This window comes from Gossypium raimondii, chromosome 5, assembly GCF_025698545.1.
Source record: "Gossypium raimondii isolate GPD5lz chromosome 5, ASM2569854v1, whole genome shotgun sequence".
Classification (NCBI taxonomy): Eukaryota; Viridiplantae; Streptophyta; class Magnoliopsida; order Malvales; family Malvaceae; genus Gossypium; species Gossypium raimondii.
This window is the reverse complement of record NC_068569.1, coordinates 9367313-9388647: the sequence shown is the minus strand read 5'-3', so window position 1 is coordinate 9388647 and position 21335 is coordinate 9367313. Positions and strand designations below refer to the sequence as shown.

General features: G+C 31.1%; 2 protein-coding genes across 4 annotated transcripts; one reads left to right on the top strand and one right to left on the bottom strand.

Moving 5' to 3' along the window:
- The first annotated feature begins 3129 nt into the window (after positions 1 to 3129).
- Positions 3130 to 6812, top strand: LOC105768894 (cinnamoyl-CoA reductase 1). The gene is made up of 5 exons (XM_012589144.2): positions 3130 to 3340; positions 3467 to 3621; positions 4164 to 4349; positions 4544 to 4896; positions 6408 to 6812. Exons 1-5 carry the CDS (start codon positions 3208 to 3210, stop codon positions 6595 to 6597), a joined length of 1017 nt encoding a protein of 338 aa, XP_012444598.1. The 5' UTR covers positions 3130 to 3207; the 3' UTR covers positions 6598 to 6812.
- A 7571-nt stretch (positions 6813 to 14383) lies between these two features.
- LOC105768893 (metal transporter Nramp6) lies at positions 14384 to 21060 on the bottom strand. Of its 3 annotated transcripts, none has more exons than XM_052631572.1 (14): positions 20831 to 21060; positions 20219 to 20357; positions 18841 to 18919; positions 18721 to 18761; positions 18320 to 18398; positions 18133 to 18237; positions 17682 to 17791; positions 17315 to 17415; positions 17156 to 17225; positions 16617 to 16790; positions 16344 to 16448; positions 15776 to 15907; positions 15489 to 15584; positions 14384 to 15018 (listed from the first exon to the last, which is right to left on the bottom strand). In XM_052631572.1, exons 2-14 carry the CDS (start codon positions 20330 to 20332, stop codon positions 14683 to 14685), a joined length of 1542 nt encoding a protein of 513 aa, XP_052487532.1. In that variant the 5' UTR covers positions 20333 to 20357; positions 20831 to 21060; the 3' UTR covers positions 14384 to 14682. The 3 variants fall into 3 exon arrangements, with proteins under 3 accessions (XP_052487532.1, XP_012444596.1, XP_012444597.1); XM_012589142.2 differs by having other exon boundaries at positions 17315 to 17496; positions 20219 to 20366; positions 20831 to 21059; XM_012589143.2 differs by having other exon boundaries at positions 17315 to 17496; positions 20831 to 21059.
- Positions 21061 to 21335: the final 275 nt, after the last annotated feature.

Below are 21335 nucleotides of genomic sequence, written 5' to 3'. Positions count from 1 at the left end.
GTCCGGTAAATAATTAAAAAACCGGCCTATTTCGGTAATTTTATAAAAAAAATTGACTTTTTTTGGTAAATCCCTCAACTTTTTGGGTATTGATTTTTCTTAAAATTAAAATGTCGACCAAATTTTAGAAATGACTGTACTACAGTTGACAAATTGAGCTCATTTTCTACCTTTTCAATAGTATTTCAGAATTTCAGTATTGAAGAAACTTGTAAATTCACAGAGGCGGTAGGTGAGACAAAAATGTCAAAGGTTGGATAAATAAATTTATATAATATTTTAAAAGGTATTATGCAATAAATTTGAATTTTTATTTTGTGGATAATTTTTAGTATATTAGTGATGGGTTTTTTAAAACTTAAATTTAATTTAAGAATAAATGGTAATATCTCAACAGGCTTAGGTTTATAGAGTTATAAATAATTATTATTTTCATTATCTAAAATAATACAAAAATGTGAGCAAAATTACTATATTTCAAAATTCGAATCTATACAATTTATTAAAAATATAATATATTTTCCCATTTTATTAGACTATTTTAAGCAAATCTTGGATGGGGCATGACATGAGCATGACCCTAGACATCATTTCATTTTGTTTTCTTTCTTTTAATATAATATTATATATATTGGGGCAATATAGAAATTGTTTTTAAAGAACCTAAGCGAATTTAATGTTAGATTGCACCACATTGGCTTCTCTACATGTATTTCTAAATGAAACATGCAATTAAGAAATAGACATACGTCAAGATTAAAACACAGATATACCCACCAAACATACGTCTTTTTCTATAAATGTGATAAGAACATTATTAAAATATTTTATAATAATACAAATTATACGAAAAATAACTAAAATAACTTTCACGGGTATTTAATAATTTGGGTCAAGTTAATTGTCAAATAACTAAGCCCGATACTTAGTTTTTGTTGATTGCATTTTGACTTGTATGCATAATTTCTTAAAATGATTTGATTATATATCAACTTCTCTTCTAGAAAATATAAAATCACGAATAATATAAAAATTCACTATTTCAATGTTTGGAAAAACCCAACAAATTAAGGTTGGGTGTTTCTAAATGCCTAGACGTTCACTTCTACCTCATCAGTAAACTTATATTCAAGGTTAAAATTCAGTTATTCTGTTTTCAATTTTTAAATATTTTCATATATTATATCATTTATATTATTATATCTCTTTTAAAGAAAAATATTTTAATATTTTATTATATGACCCTATTCGTCAAATCTAAAACTTTTACTAATAATACGTCAGATATTATTCTTAAGATATTTATATAATAATTAAATATTTTCAGAAATCACTTTGTTTACTTTTGTTTTATTATTTACCAAATCAAAGGTGTAATTATACAACTTTGTTTGGCTATTTATTTTCTTATTTAAAAAGTTTTAAGGTTTTTTGCTAACAAGTAGTCTGCTCTAAATAAACAATTTTATCATAAACCCATTTTGATCTTGAAATTATATAATAATGGAAACAATAATTTTAGTCACAATCTCTATATCTAGTTCACTAGTAAAACAAGTTTTCTTGGATACGTCTTATATATTGTTTCGGACAATTTTCTCAACAATTAAGAGATTAATGGGTTTTATGATAAGACATATTATATTTTTAAAAAATATTTATTCAAACTTTAAATTCTGACATTATTAAGACCGACATGAGAAAATAAAAACTTTTTTATTAAACTTAAAATTTGTTTTTTTATATTAAATTTTTGTCACTTATAAGAAGTGTGCCATAATGTCCTTTAATCACTCACATAGTGACTTTTATCTTTGAATAGAGTTTTCAGTTTTGGCATAACCGACTACCAAAGCATGAAGCAAAATCCGAAAATAGGCACTGACAAAAATTGGAAAAAGAAAATCAGATCTCCCGTCCCTTTATTAAATTATATAACTATCATATGCAAAAATTGGTGTGGACAGATTTTGCTATTTACCCCTATCAATGGATATGTTCTTTCTTTTCTTTTCTTTTTCCATTTTCCTAGTAATTATGTAAAAAAGCAGAAAAATTCAAAATTATTTTTTATATGATAAATTTCCATGTCAGCATTGTTAAGAATAATGAAGTTTGTGAATGCAAGAATGGTGCAATTGTGTCTGTAATAAAGTAATTTAGAAGAGGAGAAGGATCTTTGTTATATATTATTACAATGGAATCGTTAATTAATTAAGGTGGAATCATTTCTCCCTCAATAATATTCTTTCAAGTTGAATTCAGATTACAAATTTAGTAAAAGAATGAAGGCCAATATTCTTCAAACTGTTGTTAAATCCACATTTTAGCATCATTTCAGTCCACAAAAAGCACGTGGGCCGTTGTTCCCTTTAAAATCAATCAATGTTGCAATATAAATAATTATGATTTGATGTGTTTTTTTTAAGAGGTAAATTTTAAAATTAGTTCATACATAATATTATACATAAATTTTAAATTTGTATACTTTTATATATAAAATATTAATTTAATTTTCATAGAATTATTAACATAATTATTAATATGGCATACGTATTACAATATAAATAATTATATATTTTAACATAAAAATCGATATATATTTTAAAATGTATATAATTGAATTAAATAAATTTGATGTATACATTTGAATCACAATTAATTATATATATATATAATTACATCAAATCAAATTTCAATATATATAATTGTACCAAATTAAAGTTCATGTATTAAATTGCACATTAAATTAATATTATGATTGTATCTTTTATGTTGTATTTATATTACTTTAGGTTATATTTTCGTATATGGAATCAAACCTAATCCGTCTACTTTCCAAACTCCTCTCCTTAAAAATTGTAAAATAAGCAAAACAGAAATCTTTAATACAAATTTATACTATAATAATAGCTTGCCGGAAACAACTTACTCAATACATCACCCCAAAAGAGTATTGAAGAAAAAAATATTAATTTTAATTTTATTTACATACCTATGAAGCCGCCTTCTCCTCTAATTATTGTTTTGTTTTTTTATATTTATTGTAAATACATTTTTTTAAAATTTACCTTTGGTAGGTGGGAAGGGTAAATTTTTTTGGCTTACAAATACCCACCCCTGTGCCAATTGGCATCCCAGCAAAACAAAGCATCAAAACCCCAGAAGACAAGAGTTTCACCTCAACAAAACACCTACAGAGCAAATATGCCAATTGAGAGCTCTTCCACTAATGCCCCAACCGTCTGTGTCACCGGTGCCGGTGGCTTCATCGCCTCCTGGATTGTCAAGCTTCTTCTTGAAAAAGGTTACACTGTCAAGGGCACTGTAAGGAACCCAGGTTGGTTGCTTTCCATTCTTTTTAATCAGTCTGAAGAAAGAGATTTTGCTTGTTGATATTTGTTTGTGTTAAATGTTTTTTTTTTTAAACTTAAACATGGTTTTTGGACGTTGGTTTTCTGTTTAGACGATCCCAAGAATTGTCATTTGAGAGAGCTTGAAGGAGCAAAGGAGAGGCTATCTCTTCACAAAGCTGACCTTCTTGATTACCAGTCTCTTAAGGAAGCCATTAGCGGTTGCGATGGAGTTTTCCATACTGCTTCACCTGTGACTGATGATCCTGTAAGTTGTATTTTTTTTACTTTCGCTAAATTTTATATGTCCTGTTTGTTTGTAGAGAAAGTTCGGCGAGAAGAAAAAAAAAAAAAAAAGAATCGATTTTACTTCCTTTTGTCGAAAAAGTTGAAAGTTACAGCTCAACTAAGATGGAGATGTAATGCACTAGATAATGCTTTTTTAACCAAAAATATTTGGTCAGCTTTATTTGCCATTTGCCAACACAGCGGGCCACCATCCCAATAGCCTAAATACTTTAAACCCTCAATTTTATCACCTACTCTTCTGATTCTTTTTCTATCAATTTTTTTTGTTCGTAAAATTCCGGTCAGATCATTTTCAAGTGAAAAATGTTGGTTGCAATTCTTTACAGAAGAATAACGTTTTCCTAGGAAAGAATCATTCCTTCACAGTATTCGTTTTATTACTATCAATAAATGAGGATTTTGATGTACACGATGTGTTTGCATTTATTTTTTTAATGTGATATGTATACTGATGATTGGAAGTTGGGGTATGTTTTTTTATTAATCATAAATAAATAAAAGGAACAAATGGTGGAGCCGGCCGTGATTGGGACTAAGAATGTGATAATGGCAGCGGCAGAGGCCAAAGTTCGACGTGTGGTGTTCACATCTTCCATAGGTGCCGTGTACATGGACCCCAACAGGAGCCCTGATGTGGTGGTCGATGAATCTTGCTGGAGCGACCTCGAGTTTTGCAAAAATACCAAGGTCACTTGGATTCTTCCTTCTAATTACTGCTTAAGGCAAACTCTAAATTTTTCCCATATATAAACTACCTGATTAAGGGTCCATTTGGATCCTGCTACTCATCACCAAAACCAAAACAGGCATTCAAAATAGGGAAATATTGGGAATTGGAAATGAATTAATGATTGATACATGCACGATATTCAAAATTGCAGAATTGGTATTGTTATGGGAAGGCAGTGGCAGAGCAAGCAGCCTGGGAAACAGCCAAGGAAAAAGGGGTGGACCTTGTGGCGATAACCCCAGTTTTGGTGCTGGGTCCATTGCTGCAACCAACTGTGAATGCCAGCATTGTTCACATCCTCAAGTACTTAACCGGCTCAGCAAAGACCTATGCCAATTCAGTTCAAGCCTATGTTCACGTCAGAGATGTCGCATTAGCGCACCTTCTCGTGTATGAGAATCCCTCTGCCTCCGGCCGCTACCTCTGCGCTGAGAGCGTCCTCCACCGTGGTGAAGTGGTGGAGATTTTAGCCAAGTTCTTCCCCGAGTATCCCATCCCTACCAAGTAAGTTTTTTACTCATCCAATTTGTTTTTTTTTTTCCATATGAACTTTGACAAAATCGGTTCAGAAACTTCAGTCAAAAATCGACTGCTCCAAATGTATTAACCCTGTAGTTCGGTAGGAAGTGGGGCAAACCCTTTGCTGTTTGGGATGAAGCTGATTCAGCTCTTTCAATCGGCAATTTGGGTAAAAATTATAACAAACATGAGGAATAATCACGATTTGTCAAAGATTAATCTTTTTAATACAAAGAAAATCGTCGTCTGATTTTTTTTTTCAAATACAGATATTGAAATTCAATTTCCAAGTTGGATTATATCAAAGATTCTGTTCATAAAACAATGAAATAATGATAAGCATGACATACAATATTAATGGAAGAATAGGGGTTATTTTAGTTTAATTAATTAATTGATAAAGTGAACAAAATCTGAATTCAGTGTTAGCTAGTTGTTAATTGCCTGTTAGTTTGTGCCCAATTGCATACTTTATGTATAGAATTATCTTAGTGGACGATCTCGTCTATTTCCAGTCTCTAACCTACTACAAAATTGCTAGGTGTTTTTTACTTGCCTTGAACGAATTCTCATGGGAGAATTTGAATACCCACTCTTCAGATAACCATGTATAGTAATATGTACATGTTGTGATGATTTGGAGAAGTTGAAGATGTGGAAAAGTTTTGGAAATTAGATTGGATATGCATCTTATTCATTGTTGTCATTGGCTAATTTGAAATTGTCAAATTGCTTGATGTATGCTTGCTTTGGCAATCTTACCTAACACTGGAAAATTTAACAAACAAACACCTTAACCCTCTGCTACACTTCAAATAGGGAGAGTTTATCCACAACGTGTTGACTAGTACATTTCGACCTTGTTGTTGTTGGAGGATAGTGACAGGAAGAATTGGTGCCTCTTCTTCAAGCATTAATCTAGTCCAGGAAAGTTACAAGGTATTAATATAGGAATAGACTAGGTAAACCATCTTTCAATATTGTACAGCAACGGGGGTGCGGGTGGTGTGGGGTAATGGGTGCACCCACCAGCTTTGAAAAAATGACAAACATGTCTACCTAATTCTCCACGACGAAGTGAAGTTTTTTTTCTGGTGAAACTGAAAGTTGATAGAAATTGTGGTTTAGAAAGGATCTTCACCAACCCCATATGTCTTTGTCAGCTAATCTCAAGAAAGTTGGATAAAAATGGATATTATAGTCAATCCACCTACTGAACTTCAATCATGGAAATTTCGCAGTCTAGGGCAATTTACTTGTCTTTATTTAAACTAAACCTTTCTTTCTTTTTGAAATATTCAATGGATTGTAATCTCGTGCTGCAGAAGCAAGGACAAAAATGGGGTCCCCCCTCAACTTGTTCCACTACCTTTTTATTTATTTATATCATTTTTGAGGATTTCATGCAAATCTTCTAAATATTTTAGGGGTTTTGTGTTTGAATGGAATATATATGCCAAGTATAGAAACTAAAGATGGTGTATATGGAAAAGCAGGTGCTCAGATGAGAAGAACCCAAGAGCAAAACCCTACAAGTTCACGAACCAGAAGCTGAGGGATTTGGGGTTGGAGTTCACCCCGGTGAAGCAGTGCCTATACGAGACGGTGAAAAGCTTGCAAGAGAAAGGTCACCTGCCTATACCAGCGCAACACCAGGAAGATTCCGGCCTTCGTATTCAATCTTAAGCCTTATTCTCATACACTTAATACTCCTGCTTAGCTTACCTACCATTATTAAGGGAACCGAGACATGCACCCTGGATGGCTAGCATTACTGAATGCCAATGTGTTGTGTGCCCATTTTGTGTTGTCGTATCTAATTAATAGCAAAAATAGCTTATTGGACCCAATAATCTGTTGAACTTTTCCATCTTCTAATTAATCAATTATTTAAAATGAAATGTGTGGAAAATATTATATTTTCATGTTTTAGTTGTTAAAACTTCTCACTCCTCTCTTTATCAATAGCTAATTAGCAACTCACGAATTCTAATGTTTTAAAATTTTAACTAGTCATCAAATTAGTTATTAGTTTAATAGTTTTGATCCTGAATCTAATAACAATTAAAAATTAATAAAGATTCGGTTCAATTCTCATCGAGTGATTCACTTAAAGACCGATTCAATCTTTTTTCTCAAATTGATATATTAATTAGTTCTGATCCAATCATATTCCAACAACATTGGCAAATTTGTATGCTTCAATTTTTTACATAATTTTAATTATATTATATTTGTTTATTATATATTTGTTAAAACTTCAATATAAATTTATTAAAATCATTATGATGATTGGAAATATTTTTATTAATTGAAAATTAGCGGCAAATCTACGGGGCTGGCAGGGGCCCGACCCCTCTAAAACGAAAATTTGCTATTTAGGCTCTTTAGAAATTTTTAAAATTTTAAATTAATAAAGGTAAAATTGCACTTTAATCTCCCTAAAATTATAAAAATTTGATTTAATCGTTTTAAAATTATAAAGATATAAACTATTAAAAATTAAAATTTCATTTTTGCCCCCTAAAAAAATTTTCAACTTCGCCCCTATTGAAAATACTTAAAAAGAAACTATCTTTTTAGTAAATAAAATGAAAATGTAGTGTTAGTTATAAAATGTTTTAGTATAACAATGATTTGAATCTAGACTATTTTTGGAAAGGTGAACACCTGACAATAGTCCACAACTTGGAGTTCATATTATATTTAAATTTATGATCTAGTATCTATACTTTAATTTTACATAATTTGATTTCTCTACTTTTAAATATCATCATCTATCCAAATAGTTAACACCCTTAATTATTTCTATTAAAATGCTAAGGCCGATTTTTTTCTTCAAAATATTCATTCCAACTTATCATGTCAAACTAGACTTTTTTTGTGTTATAAATGTGTGTTTTTTTAAATCATGTCAACATTTTAACCGAAATAGTTAATGGTGTTAATTATTTGGACTAACTAATGTGATTGGAAAAGTATAAGACTAAATTATGTAAACTTAAAATATACAAAAATCCTAAATTTGAGTATAATAAAGGGATCAAAAATAATTTGACTATTATCTTCTAATGACTAAAAAAGAAAAGAAAAGAAAATAGTTAGGCACCCTTAGGACCCATTTGGATGGGCAATGCGTTTATTTGCTATTAGTGTAAAAATAACAGTGTTGGTGAGATTATATACTGTAACGATACGATAGCATGAGGCAAAGAGGTAAACGCCCATTCAAAGGGGTCATTAGTGTCTTTTTTATATATAAAAATTAAAATGACAAATGATTGTGTTAGATATAAATTATTTTTAATTTAAATTATGGTTATGATGCGAATCTCGAGTAACTGGTCAAGTCGTCAAAGTCGCTAAAGTGGTGATAAATCCTGTTAGTAAAATGGGTCCTATAGAAAGTCCATCTATTCCCAATCTTGAGTAAAAAAAAAAATTATCCATTTATAATCTTCCGCTAGTTGAATTAATGATTCTTCCAATCGAAAATGATAACAAAATACCTTTAATATGATTAAATTTAGGATTTAGAATTTATACTTTAATTTGACATAATTTGTTCTGAAACAACCCATTTTTCAGTAGTGTCGGAAACAGTGATTTGGGATCACTAAATCCGGCAAGTAAGCTTAAAAATTTAATAAATTAATAATTATGGGTCAAGTGTGAATTTAGAATAATTTTTGAATTAGTGAATTTTGTGATTTAAAAAAAAATTTAATAGGTAAATTGGGTCTAGAACGAGGTATCAAGACCTCGAATTCATAAGCCGAGCCATAAATATTTTTATAAATATTTATGGAGTGTCATTGAGTTAGTATCAAAGTTTCGTTAGAAAATTTTAATGTTGGGATAGTCAATTAATTAAAAAGGACTACATTGAAAATAAAACAAAATTTGGTAAATTGTGATTAAATAGCTTAAGTGACTAATAAGGAGGAATTTAAAATGCAATTAGGCTCAAATTATATGGGTTGGACGATTTGGGCTAGAAAATCAGCAAGAAAATAAAGAGAAACAAGGGCAAAATTGGAAATTTTACAAATTAAACATATAAAACAAAGACAAAATTGAAAAATCTAGAGATTTCATCATTTTATTCAGCCAAAACGCCATAGGAGAGAGTTTTCAAGCTGGTTTTTCATATTTTCATCATGTAAGTTCAATTTTTTTTCTTTGTAATTTTTCATGTTTTGTGACTTTTACAATTAAGTCCAACCATTGAATTCATTTGTTTTTGATTCTATGAATTATTTTGAAAGTTACCATGAGTGAGTACAAGAATTTTATGATGAATTATCATATATTTGAAGCTTAAATTTCATTATATTATGATTTTATTAAGTGATTTTAGTAGAAAATGATTTTTAGGACCTAATTGTGAAAAGGCTAGAAATTGGAGTTTTGTACTGAAATTATGAATATAAAAGGCTGTATAATACCCTAAAATGATTAGATAAAGTGTTATTTGAGGAAAAATTAGTTCCATTAAAGTGTTAATTGAGTAGGGACTAAATTGTAAAAACTATAAATTTTGGGGTAAAAGTGTAATTTCAAAAATTGAAAGGCATAAATTGCGAAGTGAATTAGTATTGAATTAGATGCTAATGAATGGAAAAATTTATATTATAGATCGGGAATCCGAAGATAAAAGCGGAAAAGAGAAAATATCAAACTAGTCCCTAAATTTTTACAAATACTACTGATTGGCCCAGGTAAGTTCATATGGCTAAATTTAATGAATTGTTATGAAAATTTCATGAATGTAATGGTATGTTATTGTATATGAATGTTATGAAACTGATATAATTGTGAAAATATAAATGTTTGAATAAAAGTTCTAATTTAGTGGAACATTGGATTGAGTACTTTCGTTCAGTGACCCATACGCATTGACGAAAAAGACCATGGTTGGACCATGGAAATATGTGATATGTGATTTCCTTATAAGACCATATCTGAGATATGGCATCGGTATGATATGTGTTTCCGTGTAAGACCATGGCTGGGCTATGGCTTCGGTGTGTGATATGTGATTATGTGCAAAACCATAGTTATACTATGGCATTGTGAAAAAGAAGTACTCAATTCTGTAATTGTTCCCTAAATTGATTAAGAAAAGTAAGCAATAAATGGACCCAATAGATTGAAATTGATTATTATTTGATATTGAACTTAATTAAGTAAATATTGAGGTAAGTAACTTTATTGAATTGAATGAGAAATATGTGTTAGTATTGAGTTATGTTATATGTGTTATTAAAAGTAAAATACATTGATACACGAAATTTTGTGCCAATGACTAAATTACAAAATATATAAAAGTGATATGTGAAATAAATGATAAGGATTATTAGTGAATTATGGATGAATAATGAATTTAGAAATATATTACATGTATTAACGATAGTGAAGATATAAGTAAACGGATTATCGGTGCAAGGGTTAAATTGTAAAGTATATAGAAGCATTATGCGAAAGTGTAAAGTGATATATGTGCATAATATAATTTGCCCAAGTAGACGAGATTAGAACTACTAGGATATTAGTGGCATGCCATTAAGGAACCTTAGCACGCTCTCTGATTATTAGCACATCAGTGCTCTCTGATTATTAGCACATTAGTGCTCTCCGATTAGCACATCTGTGCTCTCTGTTCATTAGTGCATAATAATGCACCTCTGTATCTGCTCCGTATATCCGGTGTGTTTTATAAAGTCTACTTTGGGCGAATAATATGAAATAGTGAATTGAAAATAGAATGTGAAATATGTTGCAAATATATGGAATATATGAGTTATATACTCATGGAATGACTATGGAATGGATATTGCAATTGTATAATGAAATGTGAAATAAATTGTGAAAAGCTATTTATATAGCCAGCATGAGAATTGAGATATTTGTGAAACAAATGAAATATGATATGGTTGTTGTAATAAACTCAAGTGTAACATGTCGAGAAAATAAGTTTATCAAAGTTGAATTTATATGTAATATGTGCAAGTACGCTAACTAGTGTGGTTGCTTGATACATAGGCAAGTGCCAAGCCATTGGCGGAATGGTAATATGATTATTTATATCATGCGATCAATTCGGAAAAAAAAATGTTTTGGTTAAATGCACTAGCTTGTGACCATAGTTGAATGATATGATTATGACTTGTGTGTTAGGCATATGGGATAAGTGTGGAAAGTAAAGAAATGCAAATGAAAATAAAGAAATTTAGAATAGTTAAAGTTATATAAAATCTTACTAAGCTTACATAAGCTTACTCCTGTGTGTTTAATGTTCTTTGTAAATTGATGTGAAATTGGTGGATCGGATCAACACGTCAGGGCATACTATCCAGATTACTTCGGTAAATTTTATTGTGCATCTTAAGGTTTATATGGCATGTATAGGGTTTAATTGAACAGAAGTGAAGGTGTTATAAACTTAGTTGTCAACATTTTCCACTAAAATAGTTTTGGACAGCAGTAGTAGTCCGACTTTGAAAATTTACCAAAAATTGTGGAAATCGAATTAGAGGTTGAATAAAATATGAAATTAAATCTTATTGAGTCTAGTTTTTACATAGAAGAAACGGTGTAAGCAAAATAATTTTATATTATGATATATTTAAATTTTTATGAGATAGGGTCAGAGTTATTTTGGAATCCCCTGTTCTGACTTTGGAAAATCATTAAAAATTTTACAAAAAATAATTATGGATTATAATTTATATGTTTAAAATTATTAATGAGTCTATTTTCAATAGAAACAAACGGGAACATCATCCGAATCCCGTACGAGGAGATAATTAATTTTTAGTGAAGAATGGTTGAAACTATCAGATAACAGAACATGGATGATTTTAAAGAATAAACTATACTTATTGGTTAAACCATAAATTTTGAAAATTTTATGGTAAGAAGATATATGAGTCTAGTTTCAGAGAAATTTAGCGAATCTTAATTCGGAGTTCTGTATCTCAAGATATAAATAATTTAATGCAATGATTTGAGTGGACAGGTTTGATATGATCATAAGTAAATAGTGGAATTATGTGCAATTATTCTGTAAACTCCGGTAATGCCTCTTAACTTATTCCGGTGACGGTACGGGTTAGGGGTGTTACATGTTCTATCTTCTTTTTTAATATCTTTAGTTAATTCAAAGAATTGACACTACTAATGATTTCAATAAAAATATATTGGAATAAATTTTATTCTTTAAAATGACTCGTTTCTAATTTATTATATCAAAATATATAGTGTCTAAAAGTTACCGTAAAGGTTAAATATTTGACCTAAATCCGTTTCAATTTTATTTTCAAAACAAAAGCTTTGGATTTAATCCATATTTTAATTTGATCTTTTTAGTCCATATATTTTCAAAATTTAAAATTTCAATCATCGCTAGATGATAACTATTAAATTCATTAGGTTAAGTTATGCTATTTCAAAAATTTGTTACGGGAAAAATGTTATTATCGTATAATGTCATGTTAGCTTGTTATTTCCATATATTAATTACTAAAATCCAATTAATGGATTAGCAATTGAAACTTTAAAATTTGAAAAGTATAAGAGCTTAGAATGATTTAATTTAAGAATATGGACTAAATCTACAACTATACATATAGTACAATACAACCAAATAGATTTAATTGTTATTAATTGGGTTAATTCAAAAGCAAAAGAGTCTAAAATTAACCAACAAGCCTCAAATGTGAAACTAATAAAAGGGAGAAAGGCAGATATCATCTGAGGACATATAGTTTAGGTAATATTAATAATATTGCTAGATATGATGCTTTGGAATCAAAGATAATCTTATCTTTTGGATAGGCTTGTTACAAAGAAAAGTGCTTAAATAAAAATAAAAGGGATAAATACTAAATCTATACATGAATTATGATTTTATGTGTAATTGCATACATGAATTATGGTTTTATGTGCAATTTTATATTACTGAAATTTTGATTTGATTCAATTCTTGTAAATTGTTAACACAATTATTGATATAATATCATTTTATGCTCATATACTACATACATAAATAATTATGTTTATCCAATATAAAAATAAATTTATGTGTTTGATTCTTTAAATGTGTATGATTAAATCAAAATTAAAGTTTCAAGTATACATTTGAACCACAATTAGAGTTTCATGTGTATAGTTACACCAAATTAAAATTAGCATATGCAATTACAAATTAAATCAAAATTCATGTGTAATTTTAAGATTTATCCTAAATAATACAATATATCATAATCATATGACATGTATATGAAAATCCAAAGGATCTTATCTCTTGTTGACTCGTGGTACACATTTATTATTATATTTTTATTTTATAAAAATAATTAATTTTTAATTTTAAGATTTAATTGCATACTTTAATTTTTAACATAATTTAATTTCTGTATTTTTGTAATGTTATTAATTAGTTTAAATAGTTAATATTATTAAATTTTCAATTAAAATATTACGGTATTATATATAATTTGAAAGCAATATTTTAAGTCCAACAAATAAAGAGAGTAAATTCATTAAAATAAAAGTAGATAACTAAATTCTAAATATACAAAGTGTAGAGACTTAGAGTTATGGTTGTTTGAACCGTACTAGAATGGTCGGGTTATTGATCCAAAAAGAAGCATCAAATTAGTTGACCTACGAATTGAAACGGACTGGTCAAATTAGACTAAAAAATCGATTTAATCGATTTTTTGTTTTTGTGATGATTTAGACTAGTTTGACCGCCAGTCTAGTTTTAAAAAACTTACCTAAAGTATATTTTAATCATTAAATTTTTACTCTATAATTTAATACAAATAAATAATCAATCCAATACGAAACAAAATATATAAAATTAAAGCATCCAAGGAACAATGCAATGAAAGGACCGAAATAAAATTTAACGTTAAAAGGAAAACATGATTACAAAATAAAATTATTGGTTTTCATTAAAAGATTTCACTGGATATATAATTCGGAGTATTTTTCATTTTAAACTTGAAACTTATCACAGAGATTTCCTAGTTGAAAGGATAGATAAGGATTTTGCTAGTTTAAATAAAAATAGAATCTATACTACTTTATATTAAAGGAAAGTTTATTGTGATTAAAATATTAATGTAAATTTTGAAGAATTGTCCATTCTAATATTATTGTCACATGAATACCAATTGAATTTTTTTTAATTTCAAATTATCACGCCAATAAATTTAATAAATGAATTTTAACAATATTAATAAGTAGACATATTTTTAACTCAAAAAGTCAAAGAGAATAATTCCTGAAAATAAGAATATGGAGACTAAATTCTAAATCTACGAATAATACAAAATTTTAGAGCATATTCCAACCTTGGAATTTTTACTCTATAATTAACAAATATATATATTTATCCCAACACGAAAGCCTGGATGAAAATCATACTAGCTAAGATTAAATTGATAAAAAGATGCATCAATGAAACTGAAATTTCACCATTCTATTAACAAATTGTAGGTATTGGTTAAGGTTAAAAAGAAAATGCTGTCAAAACCAGTGTTTTGAACAAGGGAAATGTTAAGAAAGTGTAATCCACTATCAAAATATTGCCGAAACAGGAGAAAGCCACATTAGAATCGGCAAGGTTTTCCGATTTGTACCCCTTTTTCCTATCCTTCCTAGCGAGTAAAGCCCTTATTCTACTACTCTAAACGAAAACACGAAAAACTAGAGTAAAACCTGCCTTCACAATGTAGATAAGCTGGTATAGTCTGTTAGTCAAATGTCCTCCGTCTGCCGTCTCTGAGGTAACTGCATGCTTACTATATCTTCTCGAGGGAGACAGTACATTGATGTGTTGCCTGCATCGTCAACCATATGTCGGTTTTCGGATGTTAATGCCAGAAGGTGCGTTGCTTCTTTGTTAGGCTGGAATACCAGGTATGCTATTGCAGCCAAATAGATCGCCACCCCTGAAAATCCAAATATTCCCAGAAACACAACTGCCACAAGCTCCCAGTGATTGTGAAGAAGCAAGTGGATGAAGTTCGTCATAAGATAGTATATGTTTATGCCCATGATCAGGGATCCGATGATCCACGTGATAGCTGAAACCTGCACACAACTTATCAACTAACTAGATTGTTCGATAACACAAACCCAAGTATCTGAGTTAGGAAGTATCCCAATTCCCAAATGCTCAACTCCGTAAGATCACAGCAATATCAAGTCTCCTAACTCTATTTACAACTGAGCCTAAACCCTCATAAAACATAAAATAGTCAAGAAGATTACGATCAAAATAAATTCCTAAATAACTTGGTCTCTTTCAGGTAGCTCCCAATAATGTGTTGATAGCATTTAAGACAAACAAACCCCCCGGGAAATTTCAGGTTGAACCAATCAGTCGAGCTAAATAAAATCATGTAAAACTTTATGATTTCTAAAGGTTCTCAGCCAGATAATTTTTGTTACCGTTTAGTCAAGCAACTTTCCAGAGCAAAGTCGGTTATAATACTTGTATCATATATGTAACTAAGATAACACCTTAGCCTTAAATTGGGAAAGGAAGAAATAGTCTTTACCGCAATTGAGTTGACATATGCTCCCATTTTCGTCTTACTGCTGGTGAACTTGAGTAGCGGAATGAGTGCGAAAGGTAGCTCAAAGGATAATATCATCTGCAAACATAAAATCAAGGTATAACTAACTTGCTGGTGATGCAAACGTAAATCATGATGCCTTTCCTCCATAACCATCAAAAGTTCACCTCTTTATATTCCAACAGCTGACAATATCTAGACACATGTGAATACAAAAAAAAAAAAAAGAAGAAGAAAGAAACAGAAAGCATTAAGCAAGTATTTCATACTGAAGCAATGATAATTAGCTTTCCAGCCCCAGCAGAGCCACCAATGATGGCGACAATTAAACTAGGGACAATTGCCAAGCATCGAGTAAGCATGTTCCGGATCCATGGTGTTAGTCGTAAATCAAGAAAGCCCTACAGAAAAGAAGGGGATCTCAAAAGAGGGAGTAAATAAGATACGCAAGTTAAAATGCTACCATAGAAATAACAACTATCAAGTTACTTTGAGAAACAAAAAATATAGAAGGAAATGAAAGAGATAGAACAGAAGTAATTTTGTTCTCAAAGAGAAAAAATAATGATTAAACCTGGTTGACACTACCATATCAAACTAACCCCTTAGTTTGTTTACGATCAAGATTTATTTAATCCGTAACCGATGGACCCATGACAGTCTAAGCTCCACAAATTAACTTTTACCAAAGTGATAAAAAGGCCAAGTTTTAAACAACAAAGTGACATTTTCTTTTAACTTTTCAAATTTTCAATATAGAAATGCTTAAATTGTTCAATTATGAGAACTTAAGGAAACATGAGCTGCAAAAGAATGCGGCATACAATAACAGAGTACCTGCATTACATATTGGCCAGCATATGTTCCCGTTATAGTAGAACTCTGACCTGATGCCAGCAAAGCAACTGCAAAAAGTTTTGAACTCCAACTGCCTAAGACATTCTGTAAACAATAATATAAACCATATTCAAACTCCAAATCGAACATGTTCAGGAGAGCGCAAATATTATCTTAGGATAAAGAAACATAAGCACTATTGATTAAAACTCAAAAGAGCCAGGGAAGTAAAGGGAAACTAAAGAAATCATAAAACGGCTTGGAACCACATACTCTTAGTAAGAACGAGGCCTTGTTCAGGTCTAAATCCTCACAACTATCTCGATCTTCTTGATTCAAATTTGATGAATTGCAAACTGCACCACTTACAGAGATAACTGATATGTTAATGAGAAATGCCACCATTAAAGCGAAGCCACTTTCTATCATATAAAATCTGCAAGCCTCCTGCAGAAGAAGTAACACATCAGATGTTGCTCATTGCTGCACATGACAAAAATCATCACTAACATGTAAGGTTTCCTGTTGTGGTGAATAATATCTTGTTGATATTGTTTTTGCAAAATTAACTTCTAACCAAGTCTTTCAAAGAGTTTACAACTTGAGCAATCAATTACGAGCGTCGACAACTTTAACAGACTTCATTTGTTTTGTAAACTATACTATTCACCCTTCAAGGGAGGCTGATGTTGTACGATTCTCAATCATGGTTGGCATGCAAGCACATTTGGATCACATTTCTAGTCGCAAAAATGGAAAAGCAAGTTCAAAACTAGTCTGGTTAAATAACTTAAAATTATCCTAGAAATCACCTTAATGCCCCGGACAGATCGAGGGATTTTCCTGGAAAGCACCAGTGCAGAGTGGAGAAAGAGGTTGTGCCTGCAAAAGGGCACAAAATCCATCCAACAGATTAACAGTGCGCCATATGGAAGGAATCACTAGAAACTCGTAAGAAGAAAGACACCTACGGCATAACCATAGCTCCAAGGAGTGAAATTGCTAGACCGGTGGCACCATTTCCTTTGAGTTGAGGAACAAAAAGCCCATCAAGAACTTCACTAGCCACAGGCTTCGCATAGTTCATCTCCGCAAAAAAGCACCCAGCAATTGTAAGTACAAGAAAAGCGATTAAAAACTCAAGTTTCCTAACCTGAAATAAATAAAAAAATAAAGAAAACAAGCACAAAGGCTTGCACTTAGTCCAACTAATCAAAATCTTGGATCAATTAAACATTCCAATAAGATGCTTATCATTGGTCCAGTAACATAGAAAAACAAACCAGAAAACTGCAGTAAGACCTAGAAATATAGGGCAGACAAACTTGATTGACATACCCCATATTGCTGCAATGCTAGAAGAACCAATGTACTGAGCCCCGTCAATAGGACACCAATCCAAACTGGGATGTTGAAGAGCATGTTTAATGCAAAGGCTGTGCCAATCACTGGACAAGGAACAGATCGAAAGCCGGAAGCAGTGAAAACAAAGGAGAATTGAAGGAAAAAAAAGGTAGATAATAAGCCCCAGATTTCAGTCCATTGCTTCCCAACCAACTGTTATCAATAGCATTAGAAGGCCATAACATGAATGAAGTGGAAGCTTTGTGAGTCAAGCACAGCTGAATGAACATCAAAATGAATTGAAATGCCATATAATTTCAAATAATGATAGAAAATATAGTTTTTTGTCTTATTTCACTTTTGAGATATTTCCAATTAAATTAAGATCTTCATCAAGTGGCAATAAAGAACTCAGCTTGTTTAGCTTTTAAGATCTTATGGTCACCTTCAGGAATATCACATGCAACAATAGCGATTTCAGCAAGAACCCATAACACGAAGTTTGGGCCTCTAGGATATTCAGTTCTACAGTGCTCTGCTAAATGCTTCCCTGCAACAATGAAATCAACGCTAAAATGAAAAGAAATATCAGTAGCAAAATATAGAAACGGAAAATATGTGGTAATATATACCTGTGACAACACCCAAATTGGCAGCCAGGGACTGAATAACAAGAGCAGCACATGAAGCCACTAATATGATCCAAAGTAACTGCAAGAAAGATAAAATTAACTTAAGAGAAACCGAGGAAGTAAAATTTTGGAACTTTTTGAAAGAAAAAAAAGGTAAAATAAGGAGAAGCTAATATTAGCTTCGCCACAGGTACTCATCGTTAGCGGTGTCTATTGCAGCTCAAACAGGCTACAATAAGGGATACAAAGTGGCAAGTTTTACATAAAATGGGAAGACTTCCCGAGTATTGTCAATTTATATTCCGAATCTCCGCAAATGGGGCATGCTATCAAATTGTCTAATTCTGTCCAGAAAAAGACAATAATTTACAAGCCAAATAACTGCAGTAGAAAGTACTCACCCCATATTTGTACTGCGCTCCGGCTTGAAGATCAGTTTCAACTGTAAGACAAAGATAGTGTTACAATATATGCTTACGTAACTTTTTCAGAATACAAAAGAAAACTTATAATGGACTTACAATTTCCAGGATCAATATATGCAATTGAAACAAGGAATCCAGGACCCATGTATGCAAAAAAGTTTTTCCAGCTTTTCCGCTGCATAAACAAAATACAACTAATAAAAATTTATAGTTCTTGAAAGCATTAAATTATTAAACATAAAACCACAGTATATTCTAAAATAAAAAATACCATGAAAATCTAGTCTTTTAGTAATGACAGAAATTTATTCAGAAAAAGAAAAAAATAATGTAAATTTATATATCATGGTCCAGCAGGAACCCTATAGAATCCAAAACAAATAATACCAAATTTCTATTAACCGGTGTGCAGTTACGAAGAGCAATATTCTTAGCAGACTAGATAATCTGTAGTCATTGAGGACCACACAGAGGCACTCCGTTTACAACATCCACAAGCCTCTAACATTTGGATCACTTCGGATAATCCTGATTTATAATTCCTTTAATGAGTAAAGATTTCACACATTGTGAAATACTCTTTCCTAAACAATAGCAATATTGAATTGGTTATGTCTATGCATATTTACAGGTTTGTCAGGCTACACTTTCATTGCACTTCTTAGATGAACTAACTAAATAGCAAAACTGTGATTCAATACTTGTTCTATCGATTGGATCAAAATACATACGAAGACATAGCGATAAGTGAATATGAATACAAAGTTCACCAGGAAATAGAAGAAACAAGAACTGAACGCTTTGTTAGTATAAAATTGTAATCTTCAAACACGGTGTCTTGAAGGAAATTATAGTGAAAGATAAAAGAACCCCGCAAATATTATCCATGATTTAAACATAGTCGTTCCAGCTGAGTAAGAGGCTAATAAAATAACGCATCTTGACAACAAAAGCAGACTTCACATAAGACTTTAAGCAAATCATAGTATGTCATGCAAATTTCGGAATCCATTAACAACTCATCTCATCAGAGATTAAAATCAATCTCTTAACTAAACCTTTTATGAAGTAAACAATTGAAAAGCTCATCCTCAGTTAATTCTTAAACTGGCGACCAAAGATGAAACTAACCGTCCTTCCTACATATACAACCCGTATTGTATATTTAAAGTTCCTTCCAATGAGGACCTAAAATGTCATCTTCAAATAAACCCACCATTTGAATAAGACCAAATAATTCACACTCAAAATCTCATGTCAGTTTAATCTTTCTCCCTCGAAATCTTAAACGGTGTTTCGACAAGACTTCCCCCCTAACTTAATCCACCCATGTTAATGCTAAGCAACTGTAACACCCTTTTCAACATTTAATAAAAAAATAAGTTTCGACGATTCTGAGGACCCTATAATTCGAGAAAACGAAAAAAAAAAGGTATAAAAATTTATATAATGAGAGAAAAAAAATCAGACTCACGTCAGGCACGACAATTTGATTAGTATCTGCATTCTGAATCAGCGGGGCATTTGAGAAACTCCGGTTGCCGGTGCTAGCTATGAACTGCGGCTGCCCGGAATTAGATCCCATCATACGTTCTTTTTCTTCTCTACCGTATCTGATTCAACTTAAAAAGCAAAAATATTAAAAACCAGTCAGCAAATTAAATAACAAATGAGCATTAAAGTTGAAGCAGACACAAGCTCGGAGTAGAAACCAAATAGTTTTTAAGTAGGAAAAAAAAGTGTTTGATCCCCATCTGATGACGAAAAAACCAAAGGCTTGAAAACGCATGATGGTAGACAAAAGACAGATGAAAAAAAAACACGCAGCTTTGAGATTGAATCTTCAAATGTCGATATAAAAACAGCGTTCGAACTAGATAAAAATTGCAGAAAAGGAAAATCAATTTTCTTATCATGTCAACAAACCAATACCAAAATGAAAAGACAATATATATAAATATAATGGTTATATCATGTGGGTTTATCTGTAAAAAGGGAAATCAAAGAATGAAATGAAGATAGAAATTTTTTTCTAGACAGGCAAATGAAACTGAGCAAAGAAGAAAGAGTGAAGAACCAGACAAACCTGAACCTAAGAAAAAAGCGTATAAAGGAAAGGAAGAGAAGAGAAGATCAGAGAGACCCAGAGTGGCTTTCCCTCTCAGTTTCCTTTCTCCTTAGTAAAGTATGGCTTTCCCTCTTCCTATTATATATAGAGAGAGTTTTTGTATGAATTGAATGCTTGCCTTTCTTAAAATTTAATACTGTTTCATCGAAAGCAACTTTAGGCTTTGTTGCTTAGCTTTGACTTTTTCGTGTGGGCTCTTAGCGCTACTCCGCAATCTATAACTATTTAATGGTGTTTTTTTTTTTTTGAATTTCCGGAACAACGGAAAGGAGATCTTAGAGTCTCTTGTTTGTTTCCCGCACACTCTCTTTACAAAGCACAAAAACTGAGGGTGTTCTCCTCTCAGTTCGCTTCTATAATAGTCGTGGTGGGCCCACAATATGGGCCAACCACGCTCTTATCCTACACCTCTTACTATTTTAATTTGAAGTCACCTATCTGTCCATAGGTAGGCCAAGATCCA